Raw genomic sequence first — 14,324 nt, 5'->3', positions numbered from 1 at the left:
AAGTGGTCTTCATGCACAGAGCTCTGTTTGCAGGCTGCACAGCCGACAGCAGATGACAAACTTGTACCCGAGGGAAAAAGAGGGGAGAGGCAGAAAGAGGACACAGCAAGCACAAGGAAAACTGCGCAGCAGGCCTCTTCTTCAGAAGAGTGGCAGCATTCTCCCCTTGACGTTCTCCCCAGCGCAGCAGCAGGTTATACCTGTGCTGGTGTCCTGGGTTCAGCAGTAGCGGCCATTTTTCTCCTTCTTAGGATCCTGTTTGCACTAGGGTCTCTGACTGTAATGCATCTAGCAACGTCTAAACCAAAAACCGTTTAAACACCTTCCCTCACAACAGGACCCTTCTTGAGAATAAAGCTCATTTATTAATGAAACACAAATCTGTGCTATTGCAACGAGAGAGAAAATATCTCAGTGTACAAACTGGCAGAAGACCAACTACGTGCACGACAATTTACTTTTCCCTCTTAAGCTAAATTTCCAAACACCCTTTGCTCTAATTACCCTTCTCTTTTCCCAAAAACCAGTCAGTCTGCCCCTCTTCTGGATTGTTTAGGCCAGGATTAGTGTCCATATGCCTGATGTATTCTGATTTTACCTGCAGGTGCAGGTCAAAGACCCAGCAGTTGTACTTCAGTAGGGCTTGCAAGACTCCTTGGGTAGTCTTTGCTCCAAGACAATGGGCTTGTTTTACAGAATTGCCTGCCACTCTGTTCCTATCTCTGCGCTAACCAGAGAGAGGACAGAGCTCTTTTTATCCTAAGCTTTCAAAAGTCCAGTGGAACAAGAAAGCCACAGCCTCTTGAAAACTCTAGTTGGCAGCTTGTGAAAAGTGGTGTTCCTAAAGGCTCAGTGTTGGGGCCAGTTCTGTTAACATCATTATCAATGAGCTGGACGAGGGGATCAGCTGCAGCCTTGGCTAGTTTGCAGAGGACACCAACTGCATTACTGATGGCGGATCAGAAGGCTCTGCAGAGGAATACGGACAGGTAGGATCGCCAGGTCAAGGCCAGCGATATGAGATTCAACAGGGATCAGTGCCAGGTCCTGCACTTCAGTCACAACAACCCCGTGCATCACTACACGCGTGGCAAAGAGCGTCTAGAAAAGGCCACAGAAGGATGCTGGTGCCTCTGTTACACTGCTGCAGCACAAATGGGCTGCCCTCCAGCTGCTCTTGCAAAGTGCAGACCACAGATGTCTCTCGGAGAACCATGCTCGTTGAGATGATGTTTGGCGTACAGCTAGGCTACTCAGACATCTTCTAACTCGGGATATTCTATGATGATGAGAGTTCCACTGGCAGGCAGAATACATTTATTACAAAACACAGCACCATGCAAGCTTGTCTGAACAAAGTTGACTGGTGCCAAGCTGTAACCAGAGCACCAGGGCAGCTGTGAGTCGCTGAACCGGGCTGGGGGCGAAGGCTGGGGCTGTCGGGCAGGAGGGCCTGTGATGCGCCCCCAGCGCCTGTGACATCAGAGGGGATGAGTCACAATGGGGGATGGATATGAGGGTGCCAGCAGGCAGCACCGCCCCAGTACGGCCTGGGGCAGCAGTGAGTTTGCACGCAGGGGGGAGGCTGGGCTGGACAAGGGCCGGGGCAGAAACGTGGGTCCCCGGGGCTGGATGCTCAGCCTGCATCGAAACCCTGGCTGCGAGCTCCTTGGGCAGGGCACGCTGCCGCTGCCACCGGGCCTGGGCGCAGGCCTTGCTGCCTCGCAGCTGCCTCATTCCCTCTCCTGCCCATCCCTAGCTCCCTGCGGCTCCCGCATCCGCTCCCCCCGCCACCAACTCCCTTCCTCCTTCCCTCCCTCCCTCCCATCCCAGCCCCACTGAATTCTTTCTCTCTTCTGCAGGCCATGGCTGTCACAAAGCTCTTACTCTGGGTTCTGCAGCAGCTCATCCTGAACGTGCGTGTCGTCGGTGATGAGCTGGATGAAGACACACGTGACCGCATGCAGCACCGTGCCGAGCAGCTGAGCCGGGAGATGGCTTGGCTGCTGCAGGAGCTGGAGCAGAAGAGCCAGGAGCTGGAGCAGAAGAGCCAGGAGCTGGAGCAGAAGAGCCAGGAGCTGAGGAGCAAGGAGCAGAATCCTGTGGCCTGGAGAGCCCTGCTCTTTGCTGCCTTGCAGCACTGGCAGTTCTGGGCGATCGCTGGCATCCTGCTCCTCCTGATTCTTGGGCTCTGCTGGTGCCTCCGGAAAAGAGCCATGAGGAGGGCAGCAGCAGTGGAGGACAGCTCCAGCAGCAGCAGTGGAGAAGAGGAAGAGCAGGAGGAGCAGAACGAAGAGGAAGAAGTCAGTGAATATGCAAATGCCCTGGCAAGGCATTTTGAGGAGCACATACAATGGCCTAATCAGAACCTGTTCACAAAGTGTGAATTTGTGACGGACCTTGTGAATACTTTCATCCTTGTTGCGGAACAAGTCTCGTCAGATGGCTCCTTCCCAGTGCTGCGACCATGCTTTGGCATAGGCTGCGCACACGAAGGCTGGAGTCCCTATGAAGAAGACATCATCTACTCACTGCTTGTGCCCCTGGCCCCCCCGTCTGGCCACGCCTTTCTCCCGGAGCTCTGCAATCCGGGGGAGACGCCAGAGCGGAACTTCCGCATCCGCGTGCAGCTGGAGTGTACGTGCGCGACAGAGCAGCTGGGGGGGGGCACGCTGTGCTTCCTCCACCATGACGAAGAGGCGCTGAGAAGGAATCAGGGCCTCAGCCTCCTGCACAGCCTCTGCACCGGCTGCTATCTAGATGTGGGGAAAACAGTTCGCAGGTTTCATCAGCTGGTGAAAGCATGCTGGGTGGTTTTGCCTCATTCACACCGGTGGCGTTTAACGATGCTGGCCTGCAGCCGCTCCTGCAAATTCAAGGTGGCAACAGCAGAGGAGGAAATCACCATTGAAATTACGTTGGGCGTGCAGCAAGGCGACTCGGACATCTTCATGAGCAGCCAGGCTAGTGAGGCTATCTTCACCCCAAGCACAACCTGGACATTGAGCTGCGCTGTGGCAGAGGCAAAGTTCTTCGAGCTGACAGCCAGGCAGGCCCCAGATGGCAGCTTCCACCTCAGATGCCTGCAGCTCTGCGCCCGCATTCTGGTGGGCACAGGCTTTTCCAGCTATACCTTGAAGACAGTGGTGATGCACCTCCTCAACACCACGCCCCTGTCAGGCTGGCACAGGACACGTTTCCTGCTGCGGCTGGATGACATCATGCGGTACCTGTGCCGCTGCGTGGAGGAGAAACGCCTCGACCACTTCTTCTTTGGGAATGAGAAGATTCCTCAGGAGATCGCCTTGCCCCCAGCCTTGCAAAGAGCCCAGCCATTCAACCTCTTCCAGCACCTGGCGCAGGATCCAGATGCCCAAGCTGAGGCAATGAGGGAGTTCATGGACATGCAAGATTGCCTCACAAGGATGCTGACCTACGGCCACTGAAAGTGGTCTTCATGCACAGAGCTCTGTTTGCAGGCTGCACAGCCGACAGCAGATGACAAACTTGTACCCGAGGGAAAAAGAGGGGAGAGGCAGAAAGAGGACACAGCAAGCACAAGGAAAACTGCGCAGCAGGCCTCTTCTTCAGAAGAGTGGCAGCATTCTCCCCTTGACGTTCTCCCCAGCGCAGCAGCAGGTTATACCTGTGCTGGTGTCCTGGGTTCAGCAGTAGCGGCCATTTTTCTCCTTCTTAGGATCCTGTTTGCACTAGGGTCTCTGACTGTAATGCATCTAGCAACGTCTAAACCAAAAATCGTTTAAACACCTTCCCTCACAACAGGACCCTTCTTGAGAATAAAGCTCATTTATTAATGAAACACAAATCTGTGCTATTGCAACGAGAGAGAAAATATCTCAGTGTACAAACTGGCAGAAGACCAACTACGTGCACGACAATTTACTTTTCCCTCTTAAGCTAAATTTCCAAACACCCTTTGCTCTAATTACCCTTCTCTTTTCCCAAAAACCAGTCAGTCTGCCCCTCTTCTGGATTGTTTAGGCCAGGATTAGTGTCCATATGCCTGATGTATTCTGATTTTACCTGCAGGTGCAGGTCAAAGACCCAGCAGTTGTACTTCAGTAGGGCTTGCAAGACTCCTTGGGTAGTCTTTGCTCCAAGACAATGGGCTTGTTTTACAGAATTGCCTGCCACTCTGTTCCTATCTCTGCGCTAACCAGAGAGAGGACAGAGCTCTTTTTATCCTAAGCTTTCAAAAGTCCAGTGGAACAAGAAAGCCACAGCCTCTTGAAAACTCTAGTTGGCAGCTTGTGAAAAGTGGTGTTCCTAAAGGCTCAGTGTTGGGGCCAGTTCTGTTAACATCATTATCAATGAGCTGGACGAGGGGATCAGCTGCAGCCTTGGCTAGTTTGCAGAGGACACCAACTGCATTATTGATGGCGGATCAGAAGGCTCTGCAGAGGAATACGGACAGGTAGGATCGCCAGGTCAAGGCCAGCGATATGAGATTCAACAGGGATCAGTGCCAGGTCCTGCACTTCAGTCACAACAACCCCGTGCATCACTACACGCGTGGCAAAGAGCGTCTAGAAAAGGCCACAGAAGGATGCTGGTGCCTCTGTTACACTGCTGCAGCATAAATGGGCTGCCCTCCAGCTGCTCTTGCAAAGTGCAGACCACAGATGTCTCTCGGAGAACCATGCTCGTTGAGATGATGTTTGGCGTACAGCTAGGCTACTCAGACATCTTCTAACTCGGGATATTCTATGATGATGAGAGTTCCACTGGCAGGCAGAATACATTTATTACAAAACACAGCACCATGCAAGCTTGTCTGAACAAGGTTGACTGGTGCCAAGCTGTAACCAGAGCACCAGGGCAGCTGTGAGTCGCTGAACTGGGCTGGGGGCGAAGGCTGGGGCTGTCGGGCAGGAGGGCCTGTGATGCGCCCCCAGCGCCTGTGACATCAGAGGGGATGAGTCACAATGAGGGATGGATATGAGGGTGCCAGCAGGCAGCACCGCCCCAGTACGGCCTGGGGCAGCAGTGAGTTTGCACGCAGGGGGGAGGCTGGGCTGGACAAGGGCCGGGGCAGAAACGTGGGTCCCCGGGGCTGGATGCTCAGCCTGCATCGAAACCCTGGCTGCGAGCTCCTTGGGCAGGGCACGCTGCCGCTGCCACCGGGCCTGGGCGCAGGCCTTGCTGCCTCGCAGCTGCCTCATTCCCTCTCCTGCCCATCCCTAGCTCCCTGCGGCTCCCGCATCCGCTCCCCCCGCCACCAACTCCCTTCCTCCTTCCCTCCCTCCCTCCCATCCCAGCCCCACTGAATTCTTTCTCTCTTCTGCAGGCCATGGCTGTCACAAAGCTCTTACTCTGGGTTCTGCAGCAGCTCATCCTGAACGTGCGTGTCGTCGGTGATGAGCTGGATGAAGACACACGTGACCGCATGCAGCACCGTGCCGAGCAGCTGAGCCGGGAGATGGCTTGGCTGCTGCAGGAGCTGGAGCAGAAGAGCCAGGAGCTGGAGCAGAAGAGCCAGGAGCTGGAGCAGAAGAGCCAGGAGCTGAGGAGCAAGGAGCAGAATCCTGTGGCCTGGAGAGCCCTGCTCTTTGCTGCCTTGCAGCACTGGCAGTTCTGGGCGATCGCTGGCATCCTGCTCCTCCTGATTCTTGGGCTCTGCTGGTGCCTCAGGAAAAGAGCCATGAGGAGGGCAGCAGCAGTGGAGGACAGCTCCAGCAGCAGCAGTGGAGAAGAGGAAGAGCAGGAGGAGCAGAACGAAGAGGAAGAAGTCAGTGAATATGCAAATGCCCTGGCAAGGCATTTTGAGGAGCACATACAATGGCCTAATCAGAACCTGTTCACAAAGTGTGAATTTGTGACGGACCTTGTGAATACTTTCATCCTTGTTGCGGAACAAGTCTCGTCAGATGGCTCCTTCCCAGTGCTGCGACCATGCTTTGGCATAGGCTGCGCACACGAAGGCTGGAGTCCCTATGAAGAAGACATCATCTACTCACTGCTTGTGCCCCTGGCCCCCCCGTCTGGCCACGCCTTTCTCCCGGAGCTCTGCAATCCGGGGGAGACGCCAGAGCGGAACTTCCGCATCCGCGTGCAGCTGGAGTGTACGTGCGCGACAGAGCAGCTGGGGGGGGGCACGCTGTGCTTCCTCCACCATGACGAAGAGGCGCTGAGAAGGAATCAGGGCCTCAGCCTCCTGCACAGCCTCTGCACCGGCTGCTATCTAGATGTGGGGAAAACAGTTCGCAGGTTTCATCAGCTGGTGAAAGCATGCTGGGTGGTTTTGCCTCATTCACACCGGTGGCGTTTAACGATGCTGGCCTGCAGCCGCTCCTGCAAATTCAAGGTGGCAACAGCAGAGGAGGAAATCACCATTGAAATTACGTTGGGCGTGCAGCAAGGCGACTCGGACATCTTCATGAGCAGCCAGGCTAGTGAGGCTATCTTCACCCCAAGCACAACCTGGACATTGAGCTGCGCTGTGGCAGAGGCAAAGTTCTTCGAGCTGACAGCCAGGCAGGCCCCAGATGGCAGCTTCCACCTCAGATGCCTGCAGCTCTGCGCCCGCATTCTGGTGGGCACAGGCTTTTCCAGCTATACCTTGAAGACAGTGGTGATGCACCTCCTCAACACCACGCCCCTGTCAGGCTGGCACAGGACACGTTTCCTGCTGCGGCTGGATGACATCATGCGGTACCTGTGCCGCTGCGTGGAGGAGAAACGCCTCGACCACTTCTTCTTTGGGAATGAGAAGATTCCTCAGGAGATCGCCTTGCCCCCAGCCTTGCAAAGAGCCCAGCCATTCAACCTCTTCCAGCACCTGGCGCAGGATCCAGATGCCCAAGCTGAGGCAATGAGGGAGTTCATGGACATGCAAGATTGCCTCACAAGGATGCTGACCTACGGCCACTGAAAGTGGTCTTCATGCACAGAGCTCTGTTTGCAGGCTGCACAGCCGACAGCAGATGACAAACTTGTACCCGAGGGAAAAAGAGGGGAGAGGCAGAAAGAGGACACAGCAAGCACAAGGAAAACTGCGCAGCAGGCCTCTTCTTCAGAAGAGTGGCAGCATTCTCCCCTTGACGTTCTCCCCAGCGCAGCAGCAGGTTATACCTGTGCTGGTGTCCTGGGTTCAGCAGTAGCGGCCATTTTTCTCCTTCTTAGGATCCTGTTTGCACTAGGGTCTCTGACTGTAATGCATCTAGCAACGTCTAAACCAAAAACCGTTTAAACACCTTCCCTCACAACAGGACCCTTCTTGAGAATAAAGCTCATTTATTAATGAAACACAAATCTGTGCTATTGCAACGAGAGAGAAAATATCTCAGTGTACAAACTGGCAGAAGACCAACTACGTGCACGACAATTTACTTTTCCCTCTTAAGCTAAATTTCCAAACACCCTTTGCTCTAATTACCCTTCTCTTTTCCCAAAAACCAGTCAGTCTGCCCCTCTTCTGGATTGTTTAGGCCAGGATTAGTGTCCATATGCCTGATGTATTCTGATTTTACCTGCAGGTGCAGGTCAAAGACCCAGCAGTTGTACTTCAGTAGGGCTTGCAAGACTCCTTGGGTAGTCTTTGCTCCAAGACAATGGGCTTGTTTTACAGAATTGCCTGCCACTCTGTTCCTATCTCTGCGCTAACCAGAGAGAGGACAGAGCTCTTTTTATCCTAAGCTTTCAAAAGTCCAGTGGAACAAGAAAGCCACAGCCTCTTGAAAACTCTAGTTGGCAGCTTGTGAAAAGTGGTGTTCCTAAAGGCTCAGTGTTGGGGCCAGTTCTGTTAACATCATTATCAATGAGCTGGACGAGGGGATCAGCTGCAGCCTTGGCTAGTTTGCAGAGGACACCAACTGCATTATTGATGGCGGATCAGAAGGCTCTGCAGAGGAATACGGACAGGTAGGATCGCCAGGTCAAGGCCAGCGATATGAGATTCAACAGGGATCAGTGCCAGGTCCTGCACTTCAGTCACAACAACCCCGTGCATCACTACACGCGTGGCAAAGAGCGTCTAGAAAAGGCCACAGAAGGATGCTGGTGCCTCTGTTACACTGCTGCAGCATAAATGGGCTGCCCTCCAGCTGCTCTTGCAAAGTGCAGACCACAGATGTCTCTCGGAGAACCATGCTCGTTGAGATGATGTTTGGCGTACAGCTAGGCTACTCAGACATCTTCTAACTCGGGATATTCTATGATGATGAGAGTTCCACTGGCAGGCAGAATACATTTATTACAAAACACAGCACCATGCAAGCTTGTCTGAACAAGGTTGACTGGTGCCAAGCTGTAACCAGAGCACCAGGGCAGCTGTGAGTCGCTGAACTGGGCTGGGGGCGAAGGCTGGGGCTGTCGGGCAGGAGGGCCTGTGATGCGCCCCCAGCGCCTGTGACATCAGAGGGGATGAGTCACAATGGGGGATGGATATGAGGGTGCCAGCAGGCAGCACCGCCCCAGTACGGCCTGGGGCAGCAGTGAGTTTGCACGCAGGGGGGAGGCTGGGCTGGACAAGGGCCGGGGCAGAAACGTGGGTCCCCGGGGCTGGATGCTCAGCCTGCATCGAAACCCTGGCTGCGAGCTCCTTGGGCAGGGCACGCTGCCGCTGCCACCGGGCCTGGGCGCAGGCCTTGCTGCCTCGCAGCTGCCTCATTCCCTCTCCTGCCCATCCCTAGCTCCCTGCGGCTCCCGCATCCGCTCCCCCCGCCACCAACTCCCTTCCTCCTTCCCTCCCTCCCTCCCATCCCAGCCCCACTGAATTCTTTCTCTCTTCTGCAGGCCATGGCTGTCACAAAGCTCTTACTCTGGGTTCTGCAGCAGCTCGTCCTGAACGTGCGTGTCGTCGGTGATGAGCTGGATGAAGACACACGTGACCGCATGCAGCACCGTGCCGAGCAGCTGAGCCGGGAGATGGCTTGGCTGCTGCAGGAGCTGGAGCAGAAGAGCCAGGAGCTGGAGCAGAAGAGCCAGGAGCTGGAGCAGAAGAGCCAGGAGCTGAGGAGCAAGGAGCAGAATCCTGTGGCCTGGAGAGCCCTGCTCTTTGCTGCCTTGCAGCACTGGCAGTTCTGGGCGATCGCTGGCATCCTGCTCCTCCTGATTCTTGGGCTCTGCTGGTGCCTCAGGAAAAGAGCCATGAGGAGGGCAGCAGCAGTGGAGGACAGCTCCAGCAGCAGCAGTGGAGAAGAGGAAGAGCAGGAGGAGCAGAACGAAGAGGAAGAAGTCAGTGAATATGCAAATGCCCTGGCAAGGCATTTTGAGGAGCACATACAATGGCCTAATCAGAACCTGTTCACAAAGTGTGAATTTGTGACGGACCTTGTGAATACTTTCATCCTTGTTGCGGAACAAGTCTCGTCAGATGGCTCCTTCCCAGTGCTGCGACCATGCTTTGGCATAGGCTGCGCACACGAAGGCTGGAGTCCCTATGAAGAAGACATCATCTACTCACTGCTTGTGCCCCTGGCCCCCCCGTCTGGCCACGCCTTTCTCCCGGAGCTCTGCAATCCGGGGGAGACGCCAGAGCGGAACTTCCGCATCCGCGTGCAGCTGGAGTGTACGTGCGCGACAGAGCAGCTGGGGGGGGGCACGCTGTGCTTCCTCCACCATGACGAAGAGGCGCTGAGAAGGAATCAGGGCCCCAGCCTCCTGCACAGCCTCTGCACCGGCTGCTATCTAGATGTGGGGAAAACAGTTCGCAGGTTTCATCAGCTGGTGAAAGCATGCTGGGTGGTTTTGCCTCATTCACACCGGTGGCGTTTAACGATGCTGGCCTGCAGCCGCTCCTGCAAATTCAAGGTGGCAACAGCAGAGGAGGAAATCACCATTGAAATTACGTTGGGCGTGCAGCAAGGCAACTCGGACATCTTCATGAGCAGCCAGGCTAGTGAGGCTATCTTCACCCCAAGCACAACCTGGACATTGAGCTGCGCTGTGGCAGAGGCAAAGTTCTTCGAGCTGACAGCCAGGCAGGCCCCAGATGGCAGCTTCCACCTCAGATGCCTGCAGCTCTGCGCCCGCATTCTGGTGGGCACAGGCTTTTCCAGCTATACCTTGAAGACAGTGGTGATGCACCTCCTCAACACCACGCCCCTGTCAGGCTGGCACAGGACACGTTTCCTGCTGCGGCTGGATGACATCATGCGGTACCTGTGCCGCTGCGTGGAGGAGAAACGCCTCGACCACTTCTTCTTTGGGAATGAGAAGATTCCTCAGGAGATCGCCTTGCCCCCAGCCTTGCAAAGAGCCCAGCCATTCAACCTCTTCCAGCACCTGGCGCAGGATCCAGATGCCCAAGCTGAGGCAATGAGGGAGTTCATGGACATGCAAGATTGCCTCACAAGGATGCTGACCTACGGCCACTGAAAGTGGTCTTCATGCACAGAGCTCTGTTTGCAGGCTGCACAGCCGACAGCAGATGACAAACTTGTACCCGAGGGAAAAAGAGGGGAGAGGCAGAAAGAGGACACAGCAAGCACAAGGAAAACTGCGCAGCAGGCCTCTTCTTCAGAAGAGTGGCAGCATTCTCCCCTTGACGTTCTCCCCAGCGCAGCAGCAGGTTATACCTGTGCTGGTGTCCTGGGTTCAGCAGTAGCGGCCATTTTTCTCCTTCTTAGGATCCTGTTTGCACTAGGGTCTCTGACTGTAATGCATCTAGCAACGTCTAAACCAAAAATCGTTTAAACACCTTCCCTCACAACAGGACCCTTCTTGAGAATAAAGCTCATTTATTAATGAAACACAAATCTGTGCTATTGCAACGAGAGAGAAAATATCTCAGTGTACAAACTGGCAGAAGACCAACTACGTGCACGACAATTTACTTTTCCCTCTTAAGCTAAATTTCCAAACACCCTTTGCTCTAATTACCCTTCTCTTTTCCCAAAAACCAGTCAGTCTGCCCCTCTTCTGGATTGTTTAGGCCAGGATTAGTGTCCATATGCCTGATGTATTCTGATTTTACCTGCAGGTGCAGGTCAAAGACCCAGCAGTTGTACTTCAGTAGGGCTTGCAAGACTCCTTGGGTAGTCTTTGCTCCAAGACAATGGGCTTGTTTTACAGAATTGCCTGCCACTCTGTTCCTATCTCTGCGCTAACCAGAGAGAGGACAGAGCTCTTTTTATCCTAAGCTTTCAAAAGTCCAGTGGAACAAGAAAGCCACAGCCTCTTGAAAACTCTAGTTGGCAGCTTGTGAAAAGTGGTGTTCCTAAAGGCTCAGTGTTGGGGCCAGTTCTGTTAACATCATTATCAATGAGCTGGACGAGGGGATCAGCTGCAGCCTTGGCTAGTTTGCAGAGGACACCAACTGCATTATTGATGGCGGATCAGAAGGCTCTGCAGAGGAATACGGACAGGTAGGATCGCCAGGTCAAGGCCAGCGATATGAGATTCAACAGGGATCAGTGCCAGGTCCTGCACTTCAGTCACAACAACCCTGTGCATCACTACACGCGTGGCAAAGAGCGTCTAGAAAAGGCCACAGAAGGATGCTGGTGCCTCTGTTACACTGCTGCAGCATAAATGGGCTGCCCTCCAGCTGCTCTTGCAAAGTGCAGACCACAGATGTCTCTCGGAGAACCATGCTCGTTGAGATGATGTTTGGCGTACAGCTAGGCTACTCAGACATCTTCTAACTCGGGATATTCTATGATGATGAGAGTTCCACTGGCAGGCAGAATACATTTATTACAAAACACAGCACCATGCAAGCTTGTCTGAACAAGGTTGACTGGTGCCAAGCTGTAACCAGAGCACCAGGGCAGCTGTGAGTCGCTGAACTGGGCTGGGGGCGAAGGCTGGGGCTGTCGGGCAGGAGGGCCTGTGATGCGCCCCCAGCGCCTGTGACATCAGAGGGGATGAGTCACAATGAGGGATGGATATGAGGGTGCCAGCAGGCAGCACCGCCCCAGTACGGCCTGGGGCAGCAGTGAGTTTGCACGCAGGGGGGAGGCTGGGCTGGACAAGGGCCGGGGCAGAAACGTGGGTCCCCGGGGCTGGATGCTCAGCCTGCATCGAAACCCTGGCTGCGAGCTCCTTGGGCAGGGCACGCTGCCGCTGCCACCGGGCCTGGGCGCAGGCCTTGCTGCCTCGCAGCTGCCTCATTCCCTCTCCTGCCCATCCCTAGCTCCCTGCGGCTCCCGCATCCGCTCCCCCCGCCACCAACTCCCTTCCTCCTTCCCTCCCTCCCTCCCATCCCAGCCCCACTGAATTCTTTCTCTCTTCTGCAGGCCATGGCTGTCACAAAGCTCTTACTCTGGGTTCTGCAGCAGCTCGTCCTGAACGTGCGTGTCGTCGGTGATGAGCTGGATGAAGACACACGTGACCGCATGCAGCACCGTGCCGAGCAGCTGAGCCGGGAGATGGCTTGGCTGCTGCAGGAGCTGGAGCAGAAGAGCCAGGAGCTGGAGCAGAAGAGCCAGGAGCTGGAGCAGAAGAGCCAGGAGCTGAGGAGCAAGGAGCAGAATCCTGTGGCCTGGAGAGCCCTGCTCTTTGCTGCCTTGCAGCACTGGCAGTTCTGGGCGATCGCTGGCATCCTGCTCCTCCTGATTCTTGGGCTCTGCTGGTGCCTCAGGAAAAGAGCCATGAGGAGGGCAGCAGCAGTGGAGGACAGCTCCAGCAGCAGCAGTGGAGAAGAGGAAGAGCAGGAGGAGCAGAACGAAGAGGAAGAAGTCAGTGAATATGCAAATGCCCTGGCAAGGCATTTTGAGGAGCACATACAATGGCCTAATCAGAACCTGTTCACAAAGTGTGAATTTGTGACGGACCTTGTGAATACTTTCATCCTTGTTGCGGAACAAGTCTCGTCAGATGGCTCCTTCCCAGTGCTGCGACCATGCTTTGGCATAGGCTGCGCACACGAAGGCTGGAGTCCCTATGAAGAAGACATCATCTACTCACTGCTTGTGCCCCTGGCCCCCCCGTCTGGCCACGCCTTTCTCCCGGAGCTCTGCAATCCGGGGGAGACGCCAGAGCGGAACTTCCGCATCCGCGTGCAGCTGGAGTGTACGTGCGCGACAGAGCAGCTGGGGGGGGGCACGCTGTGCTTCCTCCACCATGACGAAGAGGCGCTGAGAAGGAATCAGGGCCCCAGCCTCCTGCACAGCCTCTGCACCGGCTGCTATCTAGATGTGGGGAAAACAGTTCGCAGGTTTCATCAGCTGGTGAAAGCATGCTGGGTGGTTTTGCCTCATTCACACCGGTGGCGTTTAACGATGCTGGCCTGCAGCCGCTCCTGCAAATTCAAGGTGGCAACAGCAGAGGAGGAAATCACCATTGAAATGACGTTGGGCGTGCAGCAAGGCGACTCGGACATCTTCATGAGCAGCCAGGCTAGTGAGGCTATCTTCACCCCAAGCACAACCTGGACATTGAGCTGCGCTGTGGCAGAGGCAAAGTTCTTCGAGCTGACAGCCAGGCAGGCCCCAGATGGCAGCTTCCACCTCAGATGCCTGCAGCTCTGCGCCCGCATTCTGGTGGGCACAGGCTTTTCCAGCTATACCTTGAAGACAGTGGTGATGCACCTCCTCAACACCACGCCCCTGTCAGGCTGGCACAGGACACGTTTCCTGCTGCGGCTGGATGACATCATGCGGTACCTGTGCCGCTGCGTGGAGGAGAAACGCCTCGACCACTTCTTCTTTGGGAATGAGAAGATTCCTCAGGAGATCGCCTTGCCCCCAGCCTTGCAAAGAGCCCAGCCATTCAACCTCTTCCAGCACCTGGCACAGGATCCAGATGCCCAAGCTGAGGCAATGAGGGAGTTCATGGACATGCAAGATTGCCTCACAAGGATGCTGACCTACGGCCACTGAAAGTGGTCTTCATGCACAGAGCTCTGTTTGCAGGCTGCACAGCCGACAGCAGATGACAAACTTGTACCCGAGGGAAAAAGAGGGGAGAGGCAGAAAGAGGACACAGGAAGCACAAGGAAAACTGCGCAGCAGGCCTCTTCTTCAGAAGAGTGGCAGCATTCTCCCCTTGACGTTCTCCCCAGCGCAGCAGCAGGTTATACCTGTGCTGGTGTCCTGGGTTCAGCAGTAGCGGCCATTTTTCTCCTTCTTAGGATCCTGTTTGCACTAGGGTCTCTGACTGTAATGCATCTAGCAACGTCTAAACCAAAAATCGTTTAAACACCTTCCCTCACAACAGGACCCTTCTTGAGAATAAAGCTCATTTATTAATGAAACACAAATCTGTGCTATTGCAACGAGAGAGAAAATATCTCAGTGTACAAACTGGCAGAAGACCAACTACGTGCACGACAATTTACTTTTCCCTCTTAAGCTAAATTTCCAAACACCCTTTGCTCTAATTACCCTTCTCTTTTCCCAAAAACCAGTCAGTCTGCCCCT

At 54.9% G+C, this 14,324-nt stretch overlaps 4 protein-coding genes across 4 annotated transcripts; all 4 read left to right on the top strand.

The window, feature by feature from the left end:
• Nucleotides 1-1,214: 1,214 nt before the first annotated feature.
• Nucleotides 1,215-3,446, top strand: LOC308221282 (inositol 1,4,5-trisphosphate receptor-interacting protein-like 1; the record flags this gene model as incomplete). The annotated part of the gene is made up of 3 exons (XM_080618268.1): nt 1,215-1,238; nt 1,902-1,997; nt 2,382-3,446. 3 exons carry the CDS (start codon nt 1,215-1,217, stop codon nt 3,444-3,446), a joined length of 1,185 nt encoding a protein of 394 aa, XP_080474394.1.
• A 1,214-nt stretch (nt 3,447-4,660) lies between these two features.
• LOC308221281 (inositol 1,4,5-trisphosphate receptor-interacting protein-like 1) lies at nt 4,661-6,892 on the top strand (the record flags this gene model as incomplete). Its single annotated transcript, XM_080618267.1, has 3 exons — nt 4,661-4,684; nt 5,348-5,443; nt 5,828-6,892. The coding sequence occupies 3 exons, from the start codon at nt 4,661-4,663 to the stop codon at nt 6,890-6,892; spliced, it is 1,185 nt and encodes a 394-aa protein (XP_080474393.1).
• A 1,214-nt stretch (nt 6,893-8,106) lies between these two features.
• Nucleotides 8,107-10,338, top strand: LOC308221280 (inositol 1,4,5-trisphosphate receptor-interacting protein-like 1; the record flags this gene model as incomplete). The annotated part of the gene is made up of 3 exons (XM_080618266.1): nt 8,107-8,130; nt 8,794-8,889; nt 9,274-10,338. The coding sequence occupies 3 exons, from the start codon at nt 8,107-8,109 to the stop codon at nt 10,336-10,338; spliced, it is 1,185 nt and encodes a 394-aa protein (XP_080474392.1).
• A 1,214-nt stretch (nt 10,339-11,552) lies between these two features.
• On the top strand, nt 11,553-13,784 carry LOC308221279 (inositol 1,4,5-trisphosphate receptor-interacting protein-like 1; the record flags this gene model as incomplete). The annotated part of the gene is made up of 3 exons (XM_080618265.1): nt 11,553-11,576; nt 12,240-12,335; nt 12,720-13,784. The coding sequence occupies 3 exons, from the start codon at nt 11,553-11,555 to the stop codon at nt 13,782-13,784; spliced, it is 1,185 nt and encodes a 394-aa protein (XP_080474391.1).
• Nucleotides 13,785-14,324: the final 540 nt, after the last annotated feature.

Source organism: Psittacula echo, assembly GCF_963264785.1.
Source record: "Psittacula echo genome assembly, chromosome: 5".
NCBI classification, from domain to species: Eukaryota; Metazoa; Chordata; class Aves; order Psittaciformes; family Psittacidae; genus Psittacula; species Psittacula echo.
This window is presented reverse-complemented; position numbering and strand designations above follow the sequence as displayed.